Source organism: Podarcis vaucheri (genome assembly GCF_965113315.1).
Source record: "Podarcis vaucheri genome assembly, chromosome: 2".
Classification (NCBI taxonomy): Eukaryota; Metazoa; Chordata; class Lepidosauria; order Squamata; family Lacertidae; genus Podarcis; species Podarcis vaucheri.
In genome coordinates, this window is record NC_138760.1 from 35,996,666 (window position 1) to 36,014,262 (window position 17,597).

The 17,597-nt window shown below is 43.9% G+C and overlaps 1 protein-coding gene across 1 annotated transcript in view; it reads left to right on the top strand.

Moving 5' to 3' along the window:
• ASPSCR1 (ASPSCR1 tether for SLC2A4, UBX domain containing) overlaps positions 1-17,597 on the top strand; it is a 67,441-nt gene that overhangs the window by 23,073 nt on the left and 26,771 nt on the right. The window contains exons 5-10 of the mRNA XM_082211086.1: positions 3,882-3,939; positions 4,979-5,052; positions 6,669-7,086; positions 13,182-13,321; positions 16,030-16,111; positions 16,859-16,925. Of these exons, the coding sequence (XP_082067212.1) occupies positions 3,882-3,939; positions 4,979-5,052; positions 6,669-7,086; positions 13,182-13,321; positions 16,030-16,111; positions 16,859-16,925 (839 nt within the window). The remainder of the gene's footprint in view (positions 1-3,881; positions 3,940-4,978; positions 5,053-6,668; positions 7,087-13,181; positions 13,322-16,029; positions 16,112-16,858; positions 16,926-17,597) is intronic.

The window sequence follows — 17,597 nt, forward strand, 5'->3', positions numbered from 1 at the left end:
TTTAGGCTTACTAATTTGCCTTAGCCTTTAGCTCTACACCTTTTTTCTACAGTAGAGTTGCTAACCAACTAGAAAACACACACATACACACACGGCCTTCCTTTCAATGTCAGTTGCTACCGCACACAGAAATCAACAAATGAATATTTTAATAATATTTATTTAGAACATTTATTGGCCACTCAGTCAACTATGTCTTCTGGTGGTTCACACAGAGTTAAGACAATAAGCACTTACATATTAATTAAAATATTAAAGAAAATAGTTTCCTGCCTAAAAAACAGAACAAACATCAAAACATCATTTAAAACCTAAGCAGAAGTACGGTAATCTGGTCCAATGTCAAAAAAATGAACTTCTAAAATGCCTGGGAGAATAAAAAGGTGTTCAATTTATGTTGAAAGGACTTTAATATAGGTACCACCAGGCACGCCTCAATGAGGAGAGAATTTAATATTCAGGGTACTACCACCACAAAGGCCCTCCCCTTAATATCATGGAGAAAAGCTTTATCAGCTTCTAATATATTCAGATAACAATAGAAAAAAGACAGTCACGGAACCGAGAAATTACACAAAACAAATAAAATACCATTAAAATCCCTGAAACGAGAAGTAATCTACTAGAAATATTATCTTATGGAATTAAACTACCGTATTTTTCGCCCCATAGGATGCACCGGCCCATAGGACGCATCAAGTTTTTTTGGGGGGAAATAATGAAAAAAAAAAATATTTCCCCCCAGGCGCTTGTGGGGCAGGCAGCGGGGAGAAGTGCTCTTCTCCCCGCCGTCCGCCTTCAGATCAGGTCCGGGGACAGCAGGAAGACACGCTGCATCTCCCTGCTGTCCCCGGAGTGGTGGGGCAGGCAGCGGGGAGAAGCGCTCTTCTCCCCGCCGCCCGCCTTCAGATCAGGTCCGGGGACAGCAGGAAGACACGCTGCGTCTCCCTGCTGTCCCTGGAGTGGTGGGGCAGGCAGCGGGGAGAAGCGCTCTTCTCCCTGCCGTCAGTCTCCAAACCACTTCGGGAGACAGCGGGATGGCGGCGTTCCGCCTCCCTCTGTCCCCCGACCTTGTGGGGCTGGCGCTGGGGCTCTCCTGAAGCCTGGAGAGCAAGAGGGGTCGGTGCGCACCAACCCCTCTTGCTCTCCAGGCTTCAGTGAAAGCCTGCATTCGCCCCATAGGACGCACACACATTTCCCCTTCATTTTTGGAGGGGGAAAAGTGCGTCCTATAGGGCGAAAAATACGGTAAATAACATAAATCAAAAAGTTTAAGGAAAAAATTAGAAAAACCTAGAATTGAACAAAGCCTTAATGGGATGCCGGCTACAAACCTCATTTCACTGAACTATTCAGTTTCCTCAGAAGGAGATAGAGAAATCATAAACCTTAAATGATTTTAAACAAACTCAAGAACAGGGCTGAAATGCTCCTTTGGTCTAGATGTTACTGCTGAGTTGCAGAAGCACCGCTCTAGTTGCGGACTTTTCAAGGTGCGAACGGCACCCCGGAACGGATCGTGTCCACAACTAGAGGTACCACTGTACCCATAGCCACAGCCATACGCCCCTGTTTGAACAATAAAAAATCCAGAGATTATGAAACCACCAGATTCACTAAAATGCACCCAGACATCAGCGTAACATTCTCCAACACTACCGTAGGGCCTGCTGCAATGTCCTTCCTCCATTCTCCGTCCTTGATGTCTCCTTCCGTCTTTCTCTTTCCTTTCCATCCTCCTCCTCCTGCCTCCCCCATTTTTGTACATTTCTTTCTTTGGCCTTTCATTTCCTAAAGGAAACGTAAACTGCACTGTGGCAGCCATAGAGTGGTTTCAACTAGCTCCTCCCTCTTTGCAAAAACTGAGGGAAGTTATCCAGAGGAGACTTGTGTGTAGGCACACAGCTGACCCCTGAAGCTCAGCCTTATAAGTTTTCTTTCTTTCTTTCTTTCTTTCTTTTGTATCTAATTTTTATTAGTTTTCTTTTCTAACAACAAGTATCAAAATCATTTCCAAACATACATTCTACATCCCCCCCCCCCCCGCTTCCCATTGACTTCCTTCAGCTTCGCCCTCTGGCTTGTTACATTAAATGATACAATCTGCTATTCCTTATCTGTCAAAATGTTATTACAGTGTTATTCCTCATGCATTTTGTTAAGTAAAGTTGTGAATCTTTATTCAAATCCTGCCACCGAGTCCATTTCTTTCAGTTGTTTCTTCAGATAGTTTATGAAAGGTTCCCATTCTTTTTCTAAATCACTATTGTCTTTTTCATGTAGCTTATCCGTTAGCTTTGCTAATTCCATGTAGTTCATCAATTTTTCCTGCCATTGTGCTTTCGAAGGTATTTCTCCAGTCTTCCAGTTTTGTGCTGTTAGGATTCTTGCCGCTGTTGTCGCGTACATGAATATTTTCCATTTCTCTTTTGGCAGTCCTTGATCAGAAATACCTAGTAAAAATGCTTCTGGTTTTTTAACAAACATCAATTTTTCAGTTCGTTATGTATCATCTCCCAATATTTTTTGATCATACTACATTCCCACCACGTATGATAAAAGGCACCCTCCTTATTTTGAATTTGGAGGAGTTTGGATTTGATATCCCGCTTTATCACTACCCTAAGGAGTCTCAAAGTGGCTAACATTCTCCTTTCCCTTCCTCCCTCACAAACACTCTGTGAGGTGAGTGGGGCTGAGAGAAGTGTGACTAGCCCAAGGTCACCCAGCAGCTGCATGTGGAGGAGCAGAGATGCGAACCCGGTTCACCAGATTACGAGTCTACCGCTCTTAACCATTACACCACACTGGCTCTCTTGTCTGCAGAGCCACTCTTTTCTTTCTTTCTTTCTGGCTTGAACTCAAGTGGGGCTGCAAAGGAAGATCCCCGCCAAAGGCAGGGTTTGCAGACACCACCAGTCAGCTGCAAGCTCCGCTTTCAGTAGGGGTCAGCTCAACTTGAGTTGAGCGAATCCCAGTGGGACTTGCATTGAGCACCAAATTTAAAAGGCACTGAATACAAGTCCCAATTGCCAAGGAACAATAGGCAGTGCACATTAAGGCTCCCAATGTTCCTCCAGGTCTTTGCCTGTCCAGCACCTGATGTCAGGTGTGTGGCCCGAGGGAAACTGTCTTTTGGGCCAGATTAGGAAGAGGGTGGTGCTGTGGGTTAAACCACAGAGCCTAGCACTTGCCGATTAGAAGGTCGGCGGTTCGAATTCCTGTGACGGGGTGAGCTCCTGTTGCTCGGTCCCTGCTCCTGCCAACCTAGCAGTTCGAAAGCACGTCAAAGTACAAGCAGATAAATAGGTACCGCTCCGGCAGGAAGGTAAACGGCGTTTCCGTGCACTGCTCTGGTTCGCCAGAAGCGGCTTAGTCATGCTGGCCACATGACCCGGAAGCTGTACGCCGGCTCACTCGGCCAATAAAGCGAGATGAGCGCGCAACCCCAGAGTCAGTCAAGACTGGACCTAGTGGGCAAGGGTCCTTTACCTTTAGGACCCAACACTTGAAGACCAACCTGAATTGGACTTTTTTGCAAGCTGAGTCAGGTTGTATGCTGTGCTTTAAGATTCATTCCCTGATGCTGTGTAATACAGTTGGTTTCAGTATGACTCTTTTCTGAAGCAAACCTCCCCCCCCCCAAAGAAAAACTTGAGAGAAAATAGTGGTTTGCAAAATGAGCGTTAATACTGATAGATGTAGACTGGGCTTGGAATATCCACATCCATAGGATATTTGGATTGGGACAGACTTGGAAAATCTCACAAGATATAGATATATATTTTGGATTTGGGTCAGACAGGTTGCTTTTCCAATGGGCTTGAAGCCAGCATAGAATTATCTTAATAGGGCATGCCTGCTTTCCCTTTCCCTTGCAGGGTATACGTGGAGCAGCCCTGTGAGACCTCCCCCGTCTGTATTTACATGCGAGATGAGGTAAGTCAACAAACCCTCTCCTCATCTGCCACTGAAAATAACAAAATATACCCTGCACTGCTTTCCAGCCTGGAAAATGTGTTCCATCTCTGGGCTTGCTGAAGAAGGGAAATGGAAGAGCTTTGGTCTCTTCAAAGCTTGACGTGTTTGTGTGGGGGAGAAAAAAAAACCCTCTGCTGGAACATAATCACGGGTCGCTCGGCACAAGCCTCTGAGCCCATAAAACATTCTCAATGACCTGTCTGTGTGTTTTTTTAAGTTCTTTTAAAGCTCAAGAGTCACAACAGTGGTTTCATTTTAATAAATATTTGCTTTTTCCATGTTTTGATCTCTGCAGCATTTTTGTTTTTGTTTAATACGTTATATGTCAGCATTCTGGAGGCTCCCCCTCCCCCAAATAAATAAACAATATCCTTCCCCTGGGTCTGCAGAGATCACCCGTATGCTGAGACTAAGAGGGGGTTGACATTGATTCTGCCATCTTGCAAGGGCACAGGGTGGTTGTTTGCCCTTGCAGGGTGGGTGGCGGAGGCAGTTTATTTTTTTCTGAGCTTCCTTCTGGATGAGAAGTTGCCCCCTTGAACATGAATTTGGGAAGTCGTTTAATACCAAGCCAGAACAGTAGTTCATTCAACCCAGATTTGTCTACTCTGACTGGCAGTGGCATCCAATGCCTCAAGCAACACCTGCCTTTCTGAATCTTACGACCCAAGAATCCTTTCTTTCAAGGGTAGCAAACCTGTGGCCCTGCAGATGTTGCTGCACTCCCATCATCTCTTATCGGCCATGCTGGCTGGGGCAACATCTGGTCGTGGGTTCCCCATCCCTCTTCAATTGGAGATGCCAAGAACTGGACATGGGACCTTTTATGCCTGCAAAGCTTCCCTGACTCCACGCTCAACACTTTTAAAATAGCATAAAGCAGCTTACAAGTATGACAGAGCATGTGAAGTAGCCCTCAAATTATTCCTCGGTGTCAGTTCTGAGCGTTGAGCCTCTTCATAACTGAGAAGCATGTCTGCCTTCATCTCTTTTGCAGGTAACTGGGAAAACTGCTTTGGAGAAGACAAGTCTGAAGTCGCTTGGTCTGACAGGAGGCAATGCTATCATCAGGTTGGGAGAAAGAACAAACTGTCTTCCCTATTAGTGTGCTTTGCTTCCCTCTTTATTTATTTATTTAATTATTTTGCATAAGGGATGCATTTAAGGAAATGTCCAGAGACCAATATTTGTGGTACTTGATAATGATTGGATTTTCCTTTTTAGGAAACAGCTGCTTAGATATACTTTCTGTAGCTGCAGCTGCTGCCACTTACCCCCCAATTTTGCTGGGAGGAATTTCTTCATAATGCCTTGTCTGCTTCACTCAGGAGGAAGCACTGTGAAACTCTGAGCAGAACCTTTAACTGCTTCTAGCAGACCATATATCCATGTTTTGCAGCATTCCAGCTGGCTGGAAAAGTTCCTGAATATGTTCTCCTGCACCAGGAAATTGGTCACCTGTTGCCCTCCAGATGTGGTTGAGCTCCAATTCCCATCAGCCCCAGCCAGCAGTGCCAGTGGTCAGGGATGGTGGGAGATGTGGTCTCTAAAACATCTGGTTCCCAATCCCTGACTTATACACCCCTCCCTATAAATAGAGATAAGCAAGAGAGGACTAGCTTCACATGAGATGAGATTGATAAGGATGTAGGGCAGGGTTTTCTTAACACCAGTAGCCATATTGTATATCCCCGTGAGTTTTTCCTGGCTCTCTTGCTTTTTTCCTTTTGCCAGCAGTGAAAAACTTAGTCTTCCCATCTTGCTGATTGCTGATGTACTTTTTAACATGAATCTGAAGTTGTTCGTTTTGAGTTTGCTGTCTTTTAGCTCTTAAGACTTACAACACTGACTATTTGTGAACCCTGAAATAACTAATTTGGGGGGTTAGTGGTGGCGGCGGCATTTCTGCCTCTTCCATGCAGCTTCAGGTATTGGAGAATGCAACACCTTAGTATCTGAAATTAAAATTTCAGGCATGACACTCAAACCCTTGATTAGGTCTTCCAGTATTTACCTTAGTCACACACCCTTAGCCTGGGACATGTGGCGTTGCTCCTTTCTCATTATCGTTCTGCGAGCCACTTCATCATTAAAGGAAAAGACTGATTCTAGTTTTCCTGCAGTGGGCTGACCACATAGTTTCTGTAGGGGAGTGATATTTTTCCTGTGTATGTGTGTACATACTTATGTCTCCTGACCTACTTTCTGGATTGCAAGATAGGGATACTCTTGTTAATTAATAAATCTGTATGTTGTGATTTGTGTTCTGTTAGTTCAGGTCACTTTTATTAGCCATAGGCTCTGACTTGTTTTCCTCTTTGTCCATTATGCAACTGTTCAAAATGGTGGGATAGTGGGTAGGGCTGGTCTCTTTTCCTATAAGAGGCTCAGTGAACTTGGATTGCGATCTGCAACTTTTTAACCTACTCCTGCTTGTCCAGATCTTATCGTCCCAAAATTGGAGCCCCTGGGACAAAATGCCCGCTTTTGTTCATGTAAAGAGTGGCATTTTTTTTTAGGCATTGCTTCTGTGGAGTGTTATGTGCCCAGAGTTTTCGAAGTTGTTGTTTGTTCCTTTCTTGAGGAAATGACTTGGGGAACTTGTTTAGCCTGAGCTGTTTGTGAATAAGAAAAAAGTCAACATTTCCACTGTCAGCGACTGCTTCACTCTTTCCCTTTATGTCTAGGGTGGTCAAAAAGAAGTCCACCACCTCTGGCCACGCAGAAGCTGGAAGTGGTGAATATCCTTCTGAAGATCTGACAGCAAGGTCACCTTCCAGCAAAGAGCCAGGGGCTCTGTGTGTGCCACATGCAGCTGCCTCCCCAGCAACTTCAACCTGCAGCGATGAGGCTGTGTTTGCCAGCAATAGCACCGATAAGCAGGACAGGAGTGCAGAATCTCAGAGCAGCTCAGGGACCTGCCATTCTCCTTCGATGCCTTCCCCATTTGTCCCTTTTGTAGGTGGTGGCCAACGTCTGAGTGGTGGCTCTTCTGTATTGGATGTGCCATCGCCAAACCTATCAACAACTCTATCCAGTCCTGGAGGGCCTTCCAAGCCAAAGAAGCTAAAAAACAGTCCAGAAAAGCTAAAGGAACAAAAAGAGGTAGTGGTTTGGCTTTCTTACAGTGTTCTGGGGAGGCGGGATTTTCTCTTTGCTTGTCCTCCTTTAGCACTGGCTTTTGAAGAGATGGAGGAAGCTTGTTAGAGTTCCACTCCCGTAATCCTACAGTAAACCTCTGGCCTACAACCTCTGATGTTGACGAACATCACATAGTTTGGGCAGAGTTTGATCTTTGGCCTGCTTGACCTGATGTATTAAGAGTCAAAGTGGAAGAAGTTGGTGGGAAAGCGGGAATTTTTAGCCCTTATCTGGTGCATTTGAAATCCAAGTTGTTAGGAACCAGTGAAGTTAGGTGAAAGTGACAGGGCTGAGTCAAAAGTGCAGCACAGATCTTAGGGATTTGCTGTGCAGACTGAAGGATTAAGCACACAAACTGAACTGTACATTCACAACCAGTGGCAGAAGACTATGAAGCTAGTTGCACTCTTCTGCTGAAACTGGAATGGATCTTGATTTACTAAAGCTTCCTCTGGTGTTGTCTCCTGTTCTCTGAATGGATTCCATAGTTGAGAGGTTCTTTGACTTCCTTAACTCAGCAGCACTTCTGCTGCTTCACAGCTTTTCTAGCATCCAAATGCATCAGAAGGGGGAAGTAACCCTGAGATCTTATTGGGGTTGTCCTCCAGAAATGAGAGTCGTGTTGCAGCGACAGCTATTATCCTCTGGTTTACTATAGTTTAATTGACTTTGCTACATTTTTCTTCTGAAACCTTCCTGTTGTGGAATTCCTGAAGTTTTGGTCTCTTGTGACCCTTTTGACTGAGCTAGCCAAGAGAGATGAGTAAAGAAAATGATTAGGAACAGTAAGTGAAACAGCAGTGAAATTTTAGGGAAATTGAGCCAATCCTTCCCCCTGCCCCAATCTAAGCATAACTTTCTGATGTGCTCAGGATCTAATTTGCCCTCGGTCTTTTCCCCTGTGTAGCTTCTGATACAGAGAGCAAACGTTTCCCTGGCAAGGTGATACATACCTATGAGCACTCATAACTGTGTGGTCCTTTGTGACCTCTGGTTCTTGAGTGTGTCACTGAATGCTGCCCTACCTTGCTGGCATCCGGGACTAGAAAAGGACCATGATTTAATTCTTGAGGATGCAGCTGAAGGGTTGGCTTGTTTTGTTCAGTTCTGATACTTGGATTAAGGCCAGCCTTAACTCTTCTTACGTGGTTTTGCCTGTAGCTAAGGAAACCTCCTGTTCAACAAACTCATATAACAGTACGTTTTAGAGGAAATTATTAGTTTACAAAGCAACATTCTGCAATCAGATGCTTGGTGTCCTTATACTCCCATAAGCAAAATAAGAACAACTTTGTAAGCGAGTAATATTTGAACAGATTCAACATTAATAGGGATGTGAAGCTAATTTTTTGCCCAGACAGCTCGAGTAACGATTACGTGTTAGGCAAACCTGCCATTAAAAATGCACGAAATGGATGGCTGCCAAAGACCTGAGGTCCTTATATTCATGTGACAACAAATCTGTGGGTCACCATGCATACCAAGTAAATTGGTCTTGTGGATCAACATGCCAAAAAGGTTGGAAAGCAGGGCCGATGGAGCGGTGTCTCGGGAGCAGCTGCAGGTTCTGTTGGAGGCTTCCCTCCCTCCTGCTAAACAGCGTGCGACTCTGACGGCTGCTTTCAGGCCCTTTGATCTCGGGTGCCTCTGCCGCTGATTGATTACGTTGCACTCCCTCCTCCATTCCTTCCATTCCCTTGCCTTGCTCTCATCAGCAGCTCCAGAATGGGGCTGGCCGCATGGCATCTGCTTTTTGTCCCTTTTCAGTCCAGAGGGGGAAGAAGAAAAAAAACCCCAAAACAAAACAAATTATTTTTAAACATCAAAGGTCCATTTTAGCAAAAGAATCTTCCCATTAATGTTGTGCCTGTGTGTGGTTTTTTGGATTTGATGGAAGAGGCTGGATAAAATCTGTGCCGGCGTCCCTCCACTTCTGGGCTGGGGATGGTTTACAGACCAGCCATACTTTGATGTCAAAACATTAATTATTAGAAGGTAGCTTAGCTCCAAATTCCCCTAGAGATCAGAGACTTCTGCAGTGTGGGAGAGGAGCTGGTTTTGCCCCACCACCTTGCTTTAACGTCACAGCAATCCCTGCCACCCTTTTGACTGTGGACCGCAGTAATATGTAGGAGTGTAAAGGGTAGGTTTGAGTGACAAGGCCAAAGCACTGAGCTAATGGATGGCCTGTTATACTGTTGGCAAAGGATCTCTTGAGAGTTTTGGTTTGGAAATGCGTACTGAAGAGAGTGAACGAGGGCTAGTAGTTTCACATTTATTACTCCCTTAAGTGCTTTTTGCATCGGTTTCCAGAATTGAAGAATCATCTCAGACAAAATGACCACTGAAGAACTCTTGTCATGCAACCTGCATGCGAGCATCATAGCTAGTTCTTGACATCCTTCTCTGAAGGCTATGATCAGACCATGGAGCCCCTCCAGGCATTGGCTGATGATGGTGTTGAGAGTTGAGGTGCTGCCCATCAGCCCCTCTGTTGCAACTGTACACCCAAAGCTGAAAGTTGACGTGGTAAATTACATCATATTGAAGATCTACTGGAAGGGCTTGGTATTCAAAAAGGCCTGTTCCTTTGTCTCCATTTTTGGCAGCCCTCCCTAGCCACACTGGAAGTTGCCAATGTCCTGGGTTTGTTTAATAGTCTGTAGAGAGGAATGTGTTGCATTGTTTCTGTCCTCAAGTCAATTACTTGTTTCTAGACAGATCCCTTCTGGGATTTGCTTCAGTTATTGAGCAGTCAGTGCTGCTGAGAGAAGAGACAAATGTTGACAGTTCAGATTATGGAAGAATTTTATACCAAGCAAGTTGTATTGAGTTGGTGGGAAAAACCTGAAGATCTTAAAGCAGGCATAGAGAACCTCTGGCCTGCAGACCTAATCTGACCCACCAGCCCCCAGTGCTCTCCCTACACGCCCCCCCCCCAGTTGTTCTGTTCTGCCGAGAGCTGGCAAGGCCAGGAAAAGAGCAAAAATGTGTCTCCCAGGGAATCATCAGACTTTGTTTCGTGCTGTCATGGGAGAATGATATTGGAGTAATGGAGAAGTTAGTGTGCCAGGCTTAAAGAGTTCTTCCATCTTGAAGTAGAGCATAACAGCACAGCTTTAAATGGGCATTAAAGGATGGAAGAAGAACTGTGGTAAGAGGGATGTGACACTTGTGAAATGTCCCATTATATTATCCCAAATGAACCTTGACTTTAAGCCTGCCTTGGGTACCCAGATGCTGTTGGACTAAAACTCCCAACATTCCTAGCTAGCAGGACCAGTAGTTAGGGATGATAGGAGTTGTAGTCCGACAACTTCTGGAGACCTAAGGTTGAGAGAGGCTGCTGTACCTTGTGTGATCTTGTAATCGGTGCAGTAGTTTGGTGCTCTCGGATTAAGCCAGGAATTTCCGCCAGTATGCTAGCTGGCTCTTGATTCTGGGCTCTCTTCTTCACATAGGGAATCTGTGGTGTGGGAGTTAATTTTTCCTCCAGACTTTGCTAAGAGTAGTAGCTGTCTTTGCCACACACACAAACACACACCAGTTTTTGATTGGATCTTTCCAGTGTAGAGGTTAGAGGTGTGGAAATAGGACCGTAGGTTTTAGGTGGGGTGTCAAAGGACCCTTTTACATCACTCTATAGTAAATTGCTCCTAGCGGCTGTCCCAGACTGTCAGTACAAGGCGGTTGCTTATCCCATTCTGCTTCTTCTGCCAGTCCCTAAACAGCCAGCGTAAGGCGACAGTAGTCTTTGAAAGAGGACAGATTGGCAGCTCACGGGTACTTCTTGTGCTTTCTGCCCAGAGAAAGCTACAATCAGGCTCCTTCACCCTCTAGTTAGACCCAACTCTCTTCAACTTTCTAAAAGTAGCTGAGGGTCCCACCCACGCAACCTCACTCTTTTAACTTCCCAAATTACCCTCTGGTGCCCACAAATAGAGAAAATCTTGCCTTGTAATTTGTGTTGTCTCTACTGACAATTGAGAGAGACTCCTTCTATTCCCAGAGGGCTTGTTCGGGGTGGGAGGGGTGGTGGTGATGCTGCAGAGAAGTGAGAATAAGATAGGACAGTAGATGGCCAGGGATGTGTGGGTGGGAAAGAGGGCACAGACAGGGATGTGCTAGAGACATTAAGCGTGGGGGGTATGGGCGATTATAAATAGGAACGTCCCAAGTTCACGGAGTCTGGGGCCAGGCTAAGCAGATCATTGATGGTCAAGGATGCTGGTCTTCAAAGCAGCCTATTAACAATACAGACCAAGTGGTGCCATCATTTTTTAGCTCTGGATTTACAGAGTGTCAGCCAGTAGCTCTGCAGTGCAGCGCCTTCTCTTTTCTGTCAGAACTAGCAGGACTGTTTGCCAACTGAATGGAATCTTATGCATGCATGGAGGGGAAACTGAAAAGGGAGACTATATCAGCAGTGGCAACAACGCCTCTTCCCCCCCATCCTTCACAAAGTTGCCTGTTTAAATCTCTAATCTGTAGGAATTCTGATGTAGATTGGTACTTGCAGATGCAGGTTATTCCAGTGTGTGGGGTGCAGCTGATAACCAGCTCCCACAAGCCCCAAGTCTTTCTGCTTCCAGTCGAGCATATAGCGTGGTATCAATGTCAAGCTCACTGTTCGGTAGTTGCATAGCCTTGATGCTTCTGCTCTATATAATCTGCTATAAGCCACCAGTGCTGGGTTCAGTGAAATCTGTCTCTTGTTCATGCTTGTCACTTCTGCATAACTATTTCCGAGTTCCTTCAGTCTCCCCAAAACTGATGGAGACTTTCTATAGCAATCTTGACTGAATCAGTTCTCCATGGGCAACATACCTGATGTGGACAAGGAGGAGTGGCAGCAGCTTTCAGGCTATAAAGCATGCAGAGATTGCTACTTAACAGACTAATTCTGAAGCTCAGAAGGGCACATTTTGTATCATCTCTGATTTTCACAGAGGAGGATCACTTGCTTGTAAACCATCCCAATCAACAGCAGAACCTGCTTGATTGTGCAAACCTGTTGCATGAGAAAGCTCAGTTGGAAGCCTTCTTTTCAGTGTGCAAGCTGTGCACATTTGAGGAGATTTTGGCATTGTATTCAAGCGAGAATTCTGAGGTGGTGCACTTCCTTGTGTTCTGTGCCTTGTGCCCTTATTAAAGCTTATATTATTGTGTGTCAACTAAGAAGGTTTGCCCAATCCCATTTTCACATGTCGGTCCTATTGTTGTGCGGATTTTTAAAACTGATTGCATTTAAATAATAATTTGGGGAAAATGAAAGCAAATAACTTTTAAATTTTTTAAAATTACATAGATTCAGCTGTACTATTTATGAGATCTTTCTTTCTTTCTTTCTTTCTTTCTTTCTTTCTTTCTTTCTTTCTTTCTTTCTTATGGCTCCTAGCAGCTTTAGTTCAAAGCACAGCTGCTCTGCTGCCCTGGGTAAAAATGCTTTAAAATGCTGCAGAAAGAGGCTTTTTTGCCCACTGCTTCCTGTGTAATTGTGTAGGCACAAAGGGACCTTGTACAGTAAAAAAGATGGCTACCCCAACAGCACATGGAGGCTTCCATATTTTTTTCCATACAATGTCCCTTTGTTTGTTCCTTTGTGTGCAACCACTTACCGCAGCATTTTAAAAGCACCTTTACCCGGTGCTGTTCTTTGAAGCTGTTCTTAGCGGCTTCACAGTGGGAAGGAGGGAAGGAAAGCAGTCTTCAGACCATCTTGTAAGTGGAATGAGTGAACTGTGTTTCAGAAAGGTTTGCACATCTACAGGTACAGGAGTACTTGTTTATGGGGTACGAACCAGGGGAGCTAACCTCACATTGCAGAGCAGATAAAATCCTTCCCCATTTCTATTTTAAGACGAGGAAAGAGATTCACACGGGGAATGATTAAGCTGAAAGTTACCGTAATTCTGAAGCCTTTTTGTAGTTAAACGAACAAATGCTTTTGGGCAGGATTTTCTGGACACCCCCAAAAAGCACAATTGTACATATGCAAATATGTTCAGCTGCCTTATTGGATCCAGTCATCTGAACTTCAGTTCCTATATTCTTCACAGCACCTGGAGCGAGAGCCAATTTTGTGCCATCCAGCTCTACAGAAGCCACTGGATTTTGGCTCACAAGAACTTCCAGATGAGTTCTTTGAGGTGACTGTAGATGATGTGAGGAAACGTTTGTCTCAGCTCCAGAATGAGAGGTAAGTTTCTTTTTCATTAGTGATGCAGTCACTCCATCTGTAGTATGTTGTGGATGGCCACTGACAATAACAGAATTTTCACCATCTGTATTTTCTACATTTCACTTCCTTCTGACCTTACAATTTATAGTTCTCTCCACCATATGTGTGTGTGTATTCCTGTAATTTAGGATTATACTTCAGGTGGACTATAGCCCATAAAAGCCTATGGCATAATACATTTGCTAATCTTTAAGTGGCCACAAGTGTCTTTCCTATTTTTCCTGCAATGGACTAACACAGCTAATTCCACCTATAGGCTGTTTCACAATCTTGCTGACGCAAAGCATATCACAGTATGGGTATGCATTGGCCTAATATCTGGGAGAATTATATGCTGCTATAATGTCGCCCACGTTCTTTGAGATTTTGAATCTTTCTCATAGTTTCCCACATAATCAAGTACATTCACCTGTCCTGGATGGTGTTTTAATATATTTCCCTAAGAGCTGAGGAAATTAGCATAAAATCAGACACCACTCAGCATGATGCTTAGAAAAATTAAAGTACAGTATTCCGAATTTAGTGGGTGTACTCCCAAGTTAGTGTGAAGCTGTAATATGATAAAGAAACTATTTCATTGAAATTGGATAGGGAAGGGTTTTTTTTTGTTTTTTTGCTCAAATTACAGGCATGGGAAAGGTGTCTTCTAATAGAAAGGGCAAAACATTAATTTCTTAGTGAGTGTTGAGATCAGGTTGGAGTAGTTATTCCAGGCACACACCTCTGTTCTAAGGAGCTGACAAATACAGTTGTCTCCTGCAAGGCTGAAGGTTTATCTAGGCTGCTATTTTCCTAGTTGATGTTTCAGTGTCGTAAGCCTTATTGCTTTCCAGTACCTCCAGCCAGTGTGTCTAGGTCACAGAGTTGTTTAGAAATTCTTGATACACTTTATGTCATCTACTATATGCCTCTGTTATAAACACTGGAAAAAAGATAGACGACTGGACAGCAAAGCTCATGATTTCTTTGTTTATATATTGGCAGTCCCATTTAGTTCCCTTTGATCACAATGCAAGTCATCAGGTGCTAAGCCAAAAAGCAAATCCATGTCAGAATTCTATTTCCTCTCATTTTTACACTGTGGCAATATTTTCCAGTTTAAAACTGAAATTTTCATCTGCTGTGGCAACAAAATGGGATTACACAAGACACAGGAAAAAAGGAGATTACACCAATTGTGGATCAGGCAATATAAACAAGAGTAGAGATGAGCCCGGTGCCAACTTTATTTTTGTGTTCTTCCACAAACTTCTAGGGTGACCTGCTTGGATTATGCATTTCCCCATCCCTTGACAGTTGCCTTGCCACTCCTGAATAATATTTGGGATAAACATGAGCATGTGTAGTTGTCACATTACTAATATACTCCCCAATACTGTTGTGTATTTATAACATAGGCTGTCATTAGATCTCTCTGATACTGTACTTGGATTTTGGAAGGAAAAAACTAAATCTGAAGACGAGTTAAACTTTACTGACCATCGCAAAGATAACAGATTGCCCCATTTTAGAAATTGGAACAAAGCCTGCATGTGAACGGAGTGTGCAACAATGTGAGGGTCACAAAGCAGACAAATGGTGTTAAGACAAGTGATGGTAGTCTGGATTGTGATACTTTTCAATACATGTTTTTCATGATCCCCCCCCCAAAAAAAAACTTTTAGATGGAAGGACTAATGGACAAATGGAAGGATTAGCTTGATCTTTCCGTAAGCTTGTGAATATTTGTATGGTTTCACTGGAGGTTTTTCTTTGAAGCTTTGCAAAGTTTTTTTAAAAAAAATAGTTGGAGAAAGTGAAGAAGTAAAGTAATTTAAATGAAAAGTGCTGTGTCATCTCTTAAAGTAAACAATTAAACTGTGGAGCTGTGAAATCTGTGGAAGAACACCTCTGAGCTGTATCTGCAGTTTTGTTTTTTAACTTCTCTGATTACAGTATATCCTTTACCACTCATCAGTCTTGGTGAATCAACATTTTGAATTAAATGTCAAATGAATCAAACTTCCCTCTTTAACTTCCAATCATTCCTTTGGTATTGTGGTATGGCATTTGTTGCACCATAGGGAAGGATGAATTGAGCATTCTGTTTAAGGCTGAAGCTTCTTGAAGACTGTACAGTCTCTCCCTGCACCTCCCCATGATTTTAGAATAGTTTGGAAATTGCACAGGGGGTACCTGTGTGAGGAGTTTTCAAAATATGAGCACACATATTGCATAGTTTCAGTTTATATGCTTGTCACAACTTCTTTTCTACACCACAAGGGGGAAATGTGGCAAGGCTGTTACCAGCAGACATTTTTCTAAACCAAGTAAAAATTACAAAATGCATTATTTCAGACATTAATCTTAAATTGTTATAAATGTATAGTGCTGGTGCAAACATTTGAACATAACCAAAAATGTTCAGCCACTTTCAAATATGTTTGAGATTTGTTTGGTTAAAATGATATTCTTGCAGAGTTTCTCAGATTTGCCTCCTTTGCAATCTTGTTTTGGGAGTGTGTAGTAGTGCTTTGTTTTAGACAAACATACACAGAGGTAGAGAGCAGGAAGGAGAATGTATGGCGCTTAAGCAGATAAGATAGTTACTAGATTGTGTGGAGTGGCAGCCCTTGGCTGTATAGATCTGTGACTATACTGGCTTGCTAAGCTTCCCCTCTTCCTAGGAAGCGTTTGGAAGAATCTCCCTTGATGACACAAGCACAGCGAGAAACTCAGCTGAAGAACAAGCTTGAGCGCTATCCAAAGGTAATGTTTTGTTTTGGATCTTTCACAAAGTGAGGAACAGAAAGGTAGTTAGTGGATGGTAAATTCTCAGGTACTGACTTCAGGTGACTGGCATCACTGAACCATCTTCTGTTACATTCTGGGACAACCAAATGAATGGCAGACAGGGCTAGCTGGTTATAGCGGTGCCCTTAGCAGGATTCTTATACCTGAAGGTTTGATGGGAATCCTGCCTGTTCTGCTCCCCTGGTTCTTTGCCCCATTTCTTTCCTTTAATTTGAGATCAGTAGCTCTCTTGGAACAGTGGTAGAGCCCAGAATGAAGCTATAATAGTACTTAGCATTTATATCCTGCGTTAAGTGTGCCGAAAGTTTGCTAAGGTGTCATAATTAGTATTTCCATATTGCAGGAGGTTGCCGGGGGGTGGGGGCTGAGTCTGAAAGAGAACGTCTTGCCCTAAGGTCACCAAGTGAGTTAATATCAGAGGTAAGCTCTGAACTGGGAGCATCCTGATTCGTGACTCAGTCTTAGCTAGCGTGCTACCCAGCTATCCATTGTTGTTCCTGACAGCTTCTTGTTGGTGTGGGTTTCTAAAACAGCCCTTTCAAGTATCTTGAAAGCCCCGTATATAGTGTCAACCAGTCACAGTTGCTCATTCATGAAAAGGCATCCGTTTCTCAGAATGAGCTAGTCTTGCCCAAAGGCAGAGGTGGTTTGACCATGGTTTAGGTTGACTTGAGTAGGCTCCTGCTCTTTGTTTTCAACTAGGTGGTACTGAGAGTTTACTTCCCAGATCGTCACATTCTGCAGGGCTTCTTCCATCCCAGTGAAACAGGTAAGAGTGTATCTCCTTCCCAGCTTCTGCCTCACCCCCGAGTAAGGTGCAGTGAAATAGAGAAAAGTTCCTTGCTCCCAGGCTAAGGTTTGTGACTTGAGATAGTTACACTGCAATGTCTCTAGTTGTTTTGTTTGGGCGGTGCTTTAAAAGCTTGAAACTCAAGCACTGTGATCTGAATGAAGGAGGGCTGAGATTTGTGCTCTAAAGAGGACAAATCTTCCAGGCCACTTACCGCTGCATTAGTCATGCCCAGATGAGGCCATTGAACAACAGGGTGTTGGTCTAGTGTAGTTTCAACCAGAGCCCAAAAAAGGAGCTGGAAACACTGAAGAGAAGTTGAATCAACCACTCTTCTTAAATGTGCCAGGGGCCAAAAGCAAAACCAGGCTTCCTGCACCTCTAAATAGCAAAAGGCTAGAACTTCCTGCGGCATGGCAGGGCACACACCCAACTATGCTTTCTGCCTTGCATCTGTCCCCATCTACGGAACTAGATGTCCGTTCCTCCTCATGATTTTCTGCTCCTCCTTTGGCCTTAGGCTTGTGAGAGGGAACTCTAAAGTGACAGTTCTTTTGCACAGGCCTGACTAAAGTAAGATCCAGAATCTTCTGCCTTGCTGGCGTGAGATGTGTGCGTCAGCCCCTGTATTCCTAGGATCCTGAGTCGGGG